The sequence below is a fragment of the Filicampus tigris genome, chromosome 10, assembly GCF_054856515.1.
Source record: "Filicampus tigris isolate MCC_2025a chromosome 10, RoL_Ftig_1.0, whole genome shotgun sequence".
Classification (NCBI taxonomy): domain Eukaryota; kingdom Metazoa; phylum Chordata; class Actinopteri; order Syngnathiformes; family Syngnathidae; genus Filicampus; species Filicampus tigris.
In genome coordinates this window covers 25,253,856-25,261,701 of record NC_141226.1, presented here as the reverse complement: position 1 = coordinate 25,261,701, position 7,846 = coordinate 25,253,856, and the positions used below count along the sequence as shown (strand labels likewise).

The 7,846-nt window shown below is 49.0% G+C and overlaps 1 protein-coding gene across 3 annotated transcripts; it reads right to left on the bottom strand.

Moving 5' to 3' along the window:
- Positions 1-1,485: 1,485 nt before the first annotated feature.
- Positions 1,486-7,006, bottom strand: LOC147141568 (E3 ubiquitin-protein ligase TRIM63-like). Of its 3 annotated transcripts, none has more exons than XM_086044058.1 (9): positions 6,544-7,006; positions 5,331-5,503; positions 4,462-4,642; positions 3,607-3,702; positions 3,304-3,537; positions 2,821-2,843; positions 2,617-2,741; positions 2,235-2,473; positions 1,486-2,105 (listed from the first exon to the last, which is right to left on the bottom strand). In XM_086044058.1, the coding sequence occupies exons 1-9, from the start codon at positions 6,661-6,663 to the stop codon at positions 2,028-2,030; spliced, it is 1,269 nt and encodes a 422-aa protein (XP_085900184.1). In that variant the 5' UTR covers positions 6,664-7,006; the 3' UTR covers positions 1,486-2,027. The 3 variants fall into 3 exon arrangements, with proteins under 3 accessions (XP_085900184.1, XP_085900182.1, XP_085900183.1); XM_086044056.1 differs by having other exon boundaries at positions 2,235-2,470; positions 6,544-6,816; XM_086044057.1 differs by having other exon boundaries at positions 2,235-2,452; positions 6,544-6,816.
- Positions 7,007-7,846: the final 840 nt, after the last annotated feature.

The following is a 7,846-nucleotide window of genomic DNA, read 5'->3' as shown; positions in this document are numbered from 1 at the left end:
TCAACGCCCCCTGGCGGCATGGAGTGGAGGAACACCACAGCTGCTAAGTCACCACGCTTTTAACTCGACACACAATTTATTCGACGATAACACAGAAAAGGAGCAGATTAGCATTTCCTCACACACAGTCACACATCACCGAGGACCAAAACACAATAAGGCCCTATAACCCATCAAAACACCCGAAGACAGCGTCACCAATCTTTGAGAGCTCCTTCCTGGGTGCTATGCAAACTTTGATACACATGTTTCAAATGTGATCAAATTACCTTGAATTATAGTCATAATTAATTAAATTAATCTTTGTAAAGACACTGAACACGTTAATGGTTTCTCACAATGACTATCAATGATTTAAACAAGGTAATGAACAGAAGGACGTTAATAAGCAACCCATCATTTCTGGGCATTCATGGAAGTGTTTACATTTTCCAAAGTTCACTTCTACAACATTCCCAGCATGATCCCTGCCCCTGCCCTACGACTTGAAACAAAGTCCTAAAAAGGCAGCTGCGGCCATCCTTTTTCGCAACCGCTTATCCTCACTAGGGTCGCAATGAATTTCAAACATTCCCGCCAAAAGCTACGTCTAATGCATGTTTAAACTAGATTAAATAAAAAACATCAACTTTCCAGCGGTTGAAATGGTCCAAATCTGCACAGGCCCACCCATGGCTCAAGCACTCACCCCACTGCCCTCTCTCAAAAAAAGTGCCCTTGGGAAACTTCGTGTTTTTTCTTTCTTTTTTTCAAACAGTTTACTGAGGTCAATGTTGCACAATCTTTTAGAAAAGTTGTGCGATTAAACGCGTGAAAATAATGCCCCGATATGCGCCCTCTCTGCACACACACCCGACCTCTGTCTGTCTGTCTGTCTGTCTGTCTCCGTCTCCGTCTCCGTCGCCCCCCCCCCCCCCCCCTTTGTCACGTGAACGCAACCTAGCAGTGTTGCGACTGGAAGACACGCACGGTCGCGTTCAGGGACACGAGCGGGCCACACATCCTCCCCTGCAGTTAAGTGTGTCGCTAACACATGGATCCAGTGAAATTGTATAGTTTGCTGCTATCGAGCACTATACTAGAGCCTGTTGTTAGCAAGGCCTGCAGTCTTGACCAACTGTGCAGAGAAACAGTTTATCCACCTTTGTCCAGAGTTGATTGAAGCACTTGAAAATGACTGTATAAGGATATAGACTTAATTTGGTGGTGTGACTTTTTAACAGTTGAAAAACCCGTGTAGAGAATTTTACAAATAAAGGTCAAATTGCATTCAACATGTGTGTGTAATGTTTATTTATTTTTTTAAATTTACATTTCTGTAAGGTTCCAGATTCCATATGCGCAAAAGCGCCCTTTTTTCCCCCCCGGAGCACTTCCCTCCCAAAATGTCTGTGCACGCCACTGTTTGCATCTTATTGTTTTTATTTGTCTTTTTTTTTCTCTGTTGTGTTTTGACAATGTTTGAATGGTCAAGCTTTGGGTGATTTGAGATGGGATAGTAAAACGTCAATTTACTTTCGGTGCGGGCGTGCAGGCTAATTGCCCGTTGCTAGCTATCATTATTAAAAAATGGATTGAGGTAGAAGCTATTACGAAATAACAGAGTCTGATCTTTCATTTGTTGGTTTCTGTATGCACGTCGTCATGAAACAGAATATTCTGTGACCCTTGAAAGATCAGTCAGATAATTGGTTGCCACTCGGTAGGATCTCTTTTTTTGAAAACGGCTTCGACTTCAAGAGTTACATTGGTTCATTCAAATCTTTCCATACAAATTCATTAATCATATCAAATAATTGGCTAATGTGTTGTTTTTTATATGAGTAAAATAATTTCACATACCCTTGAATCTTATGTATAAAAAATGAAGTGGCGCGGTTGTCCAATTGAAACTAAACGTGAGCAGGAAAATGTTGCCACCTCAGTCTTTCGTTTATTGGCTTCACTTTCAAACAACGTTGACGACAAGCCACACGGATGGGGAAAAGGACAGGGTGAGGATGAGGACAAAGAAGAGGACAGCGATGTCACTGGTGGTTGAGCCAGCTGAAGGAGAAAACGTGTTTGTTTGCGTCATCAGTGTCGTTGACTTGGGCGGAAGCCGCCTGCAAAGCACGGAAGGAGTATTAAAAACATTTTTAAAAATTAAGAAAAGCACAAGAAGGAGAGCCGGGAGAAGTTTAGCAGGAAGTCCATCAAGAGGAACCAGCCAATCCAGGGCTGCGATGTCATACCTGTGGGGCGGGGTTAGCGGCCGGGGGGGGCGGGGCCCGGCTGTCTGCAGGTGGAGGGGGCGGGGCCTCAAAACGAGACTGAGAAGCAGGCTGGTGATGATTCGCGGAGGGTGCTGGCATTGCTCCGCCCACTTTCGAACCGCTCCCTTCGGCAACTTTGTCCTCCTTGTCGCCGGCATCGTCGCCATCCGCTAGGAGACAGGTAGCGCGCAGATCACCTGCGAACAGGTGGAGACCTGCTGACAAATGATGACATGCTAAAGCACACGCTTGCAGCGGCAACTGTTGTCAATTGTTTGTGGTACCACAAATGCTAACAAGTGTCGACATGCCAAAGCAGACACGTGCAGCAGCAGTTAATGGCCAATGTCGAGCGTGTTACTTTTGACGAAGTTAACGGCCATCAGCGCTCTCTTCTGCCGTTCAAAGTTTGCACGAAAGTGCTCCATCTTCTCATATCCCGACTGAACTTTTTCCAGTTTGGACGTGTCGCTTCCCGCCGCAATCCTGCACACACGCCGACCGCATTAGCGGCACGTCGCCCGAAAACCTCCATCCGGAAATGAGCCTGTTGATCGGGACTCACATTTGCAGCAGTGGTTTGCTGTCCTAAGAGAAAAAACAACGGTGATTTGGTATCAGCGATGCAATAACGCTGTCTTCACAACAAGACTTCACAAAAAGAACTTCTAGATCCCATGCCACAATTCCATTTGGATTGATTTTGTATTGATACTTTCCCCTCTGTATTTGTAATGATACATTTATTCGAATCAAGCTTTGTAAAAATCGCAAAAAGAAAGAAAACTCCATCCATGCGCACAGTTAGACTGCGGAATCGTGATGCCAACCTTTGGCCTTTCAAACGCTTTTGCACGCAAACGACAAAGCAGATGGATGTCAAACTTGGAAACACGCCAGAGGCTCGTTTTGAACGTGGGTATCCATGAAAGAGTTGGGGAAATTGCACTTTGATGGTCTGGTCGCATGAATATGAAAGATTGAGGCTGGCGACTTGCGATTGCGGCCGGCGACTTGCGATTGCGGCCGACGCCGGCTTGAGGCTGACCTGCAGAAAGACGGCCATCTCGGTGCGGTCCATGGCGTTGATGGCGTTCTCCAGGAGCTTGGCGGCGCTCTCCAGATGTTGGCCGTACTTCCTTCGGAGTGCCGCGACGTAGTCCAGTTTTTCCTGCTGCTCGGCGCCGATGCGGGCGTTCAGCTCGCCTTTTCGCTCCTCCAGCACAGCAAATAGGCGGTCGAAGGACTCGCACACCTTGGACTTTTGTCGGCGACCGTTGTCCTGGAAACACGGCCGATTTATGGGAATGCCGGTGAAGGGTTAGGTACGGCGCCGCGTCGATGAACTGACATCCACCGCCCGACACGTGTCGTCCAGCTGTCCCATGACGGCCTGAATCCTCTCGTTGGCGCCCACCAGCAGCGAGATGCACTCGCTCAGCTCTGCCTGATGGCGAGCACACAAAGAATGACTCGTTTTTCATCGCTGTCCTGTGTGCAACCATCAGAAAAGAGGAGGTCAAGAAACAAGCTGCTCTTAGAAAGTGGAATTGCTCTATCTCGGGCAATATTTGTTGACGTGTGCCTCTAAAGGGAGCGGCCTAGGGAGTGACATTTGGAACTGGAGTCGGACTATTTCCTTTTTCATGCGCATCACGCTCATTTGGATTCAGTGGCCTCACCTGGATGGATAAATCAAGATTAAAGCAATAACATACAAACACAGCAGAGCTTGGCATTCCGTCTATCTGTCACTGATGGCCGCCCGTCTTGCTGACGGCCGGGGGATGCTCTTGAAAGTTCAGTCGGACTCGCCGACGGACGCCCGTTTATAATTAGAGGCAGACCGGCCTATAGACGGGTACTATTTTTTCCCCAGGAAAAAAAGGCGAATGACGGACGACGGAAGGGTACCCACGCTGCAGACGAATGGGAAACGAATAATGGACGCTCAATTTGTATTCAAACGGCCGGCTCTGAAATAGCTTGCTAGAAAGGCTTTTTAGTCGTTTGGGAACTGAACCTCAGCCTCTGCCCGTGCTAGCCACAAAGTTAGCAAAGGTTAGGTTTTGTGGCCAAATGGAGGTTGTCATGCCGGAGGTATTGCATGGGCACCAGAATGTGAATCTCATGAGACGTGTAAAACGGCGCCCGAGGCCACTGATGCACGGCCGTGAAGCGGGCACGGTTGACGTGACTTGGCTACCTTCTGTTTGGCGAAGACGACGTCGAGTGGCGCCACCTGGCAGTCTTTGTGGGTGCCGAACACTTTGCAGAGGGAACAGGTGGGCACGCCGCAGCTCAGGCAGTAGATGTTGATCTTCTCCTTCTCGTGATGCTCGCACACGGGATGCTCCGCCGCCACGGCAGGAAGCGACACCGCCTTGCTGACATGCGTGACGGTGTGAATACAACAGAGCGTCTCACACTTTTGGACGGCACAATGTCATCATTGATCGCAACTTATTTTGCAGACCCTCACGTTACAGCCCACGTTTGAGGAACACACTAGAATACGGGATGTGTACGGTGGACATAGAGTCTACACACGCCTGTCAAGTGCCCGGCATTTGTAATTAAAAATAAGAAAAACAAAAATCTAGATCATCTTCAGATGGAACTGGAGCCTCCTCCAGGGTGGAGGAAGTGTGAAAAATTCCAAATAGCAGCTGTCGGTGGTAGTACAAAACATTCAGGCTTACGTGTAAAAAAATAATAAGTCTACTAGAACATCTGAACCGTATTTGTGAGTGCATCAGCGGCAATGAAGTTGTGTGATGACTCCTATTGAACTCGACTCAATTCGACTTATAGAGCTGAGCATTTTCAAAACAACCACTTTTGCAAACACCTTGTCCAAGTTGGTCATTTGAACTTACCCTCTCAAAAAGATGTCTCTTTCTGTCATTCGACAAGTACAGGTTTGTAGGTCACATCTTGCTGGCAAAAGTCTCGAAATGATTTGGCTTGGCCTCGTGTTTTTTTTTTTTTTTTTACACAGTACGACAAAAGCCTCGCATTTGTACAGGGGGGTGTGTATGGGCTGATCTTTATGTGCTTGTGTGTGTCAAGTACCTGCCGCTTCCTTGTTTGTACATGTCAATGATGTTCTCCACCAGCAGGTTCCTCTGCAGCCCGTAGACGCCGTGGCGATCCAGAAGAACCTCGTGGCGGCACGACGGGCAGCGGAAGCGGCCGCCGGACGGCGCTGTGGAGCCACTCCTGGAGGTCAGGTAGGGGTTGGCTGCCTGTTGGGGGACCCGGGGCGGTGAGCAGATTTCAGGAGTACTGCCCGGTGACCACCACCATCATCATCACTTTCCATGTGTTCATTGTCGTGACGTCCTCGGGGGTGGGGCTATGTGGTGGCCAGCCCCGCCTCTAGGGGAACCTTTGGATATCTGTGACTTCCCCGCTATTTTTACATGGATGCAGTCATCTTGAATCCCCTGATACACAGTTCAGTTGTAGGAACTGCACATTCCAAGAACCAAATGATCTTTGCACTCAATGCAAACTCTGAAAGAATCGTGAGTAAATAGTGCTTGACTCTTACCGCCAATGTCACTCACAACAAATCATCACTTTCACACCTTGGCAAGCAAACATGGCCGCAAGCTTGGGGTTGATTTGACCATCTTTCGCATGCACGCTTATGGCCACACCTCAGCGAGATGTTGCGCCACCCTGGCCACCCCGATGAAAAAAAGGGAATGCCACGTGGGGACTTGGCAAGTTTTGCTCTGACCAACCAATCAGTGGAGAGAAAAAAATGCAGATGTCATCAATGAGGACAGGTTTGAATTGTGTGCAGTCGATGTTCCATGGACCGGCGCTGCCCATCCTTAAGGCCCCCGGGTAGAACGACATGGCGACATAGGGAGGCTGACATCTGATTGGCGAAAAATGTAAGACCCGCTTGTGTGGCCAAGAGAACAGAGAACCAAATGAAGAGACTGAATCGACTGCTGGGAATCAATCAATCCAGTTTTTAAAGGGAGAAACATTGGGACCGGGGTTGTACGTGTCGAGGAGGCCAATGAAGAAGGCCAGGCTGTCTGTCCCTGATCTCCCGCCACTGCATTTTGATGCTAAGTGACTGATGGACTTGTCACCAGTCAATCAACTGTGCTAAGTGAACCACTACACTACTGCACAACACTAGCATGTGCCATTGTTTACTTTCAGCCTCACACCACGACTTCATAGTCAACCCATCAATCAATCAATACACGCACTCACTGAGCCAAGCCCAGGGTGCAACACGACCCGAGGGCGCGTCACGCACCTGCAAGACATCGTTGGCACACTTGCGACACAAGTTGTGTTGACACGGGAGGATGACCACGGGCTTGGAGAACATCTCCAAGCAGATGGGACAGATCAGCTGCTTCTCCAGACTCTCCATGGCACTCGCTACGCAAGGACCTTGCCAAGACCAGGACGCTGCGGACACCAGGACAATGTGGAGATCGGGGCACCGTGCAGACTGGGACACCGTGGAAATCGGGACACCGTGGGGATTGGGACACCGTGGAAATCGGGACACCGTGCAGACTGGGACACCGTGGAAATCGGGACACCGTGGAGACTGGGACACCGTGGGAATCGGGACACCGTGGAGATTGGGACGCCGTGGAGATTGGGACACCGTGGAGACCGGGACACCGTCGAAATCAGGACACCGTGGAGAACATCCCCTTGCAAAGAGCGCAACACCGAGGAGACCAAGACGTTGTGGAGCCGGCAATCCAGAGGACAAACAATGAAGGAGTCACGCAAGAAGAGTGTGTCACATCTGAGTCTGTTTTTAGACACACGCACGCGCACATGCAAGCACGTCAGCTGTTGCCATGCCGACATGTCCATATATGCCCAAAGTCACAGGAGGCATGACAGAGCACAGTGTGTGTCTGAGAGGGGGAGGGGCTGCTGCTGAACTGTGCAAAGCCGTAGACCCCCAAAGTCCGGCCACCATTCGAGCTCCGTACATTACTTGTGTGATTGCTCGAATCCACGTCAAATGGTTTATGGACATTGTGTTGTTGGCCGGGGTCTCCGATCCCAGCATGGCTTCGCGGTAGCCTTGGTCAATTCTTGACCTTTTGAAGTCTCTTTTTGTCCAACTGCTTTGCTCTGTGTAGCTGCAGGCTGTTGCACTCGCCCCAGTCAAGGTGAATGCGTGCATGCGTTCCCAAACCAACCGGCAAAAGGACACCTTAGCCGGCGGGCCGGTAAACCCCAAATGAATCCCGTCGTAATTCAAAGTCTAGCAACATTACTTTGTAAAGATGAAATCGATTTAAAATTCTTCAGTCAGGATTTAAAGCCCATCACTCTACTGAGACGGCTCTCGCTAAAGTAACTAATGATCTTCTCCTACCTATGGACTCCGACACCTCATCAATACTACTTTTACTTGACCTTAGTGCTGCTTTTGACACCGTCGATCATAACATACTATTAGAACGCCTTGAGGGATATGTTGGTATCTCAGGCTCAGCACTTTCTTGGTTCAATTCCTACCTCTCAGAAAGGACGCACCGTGTAATTCATGGCAATACGACTTCTGAGTTTTGTAAAGTTACATG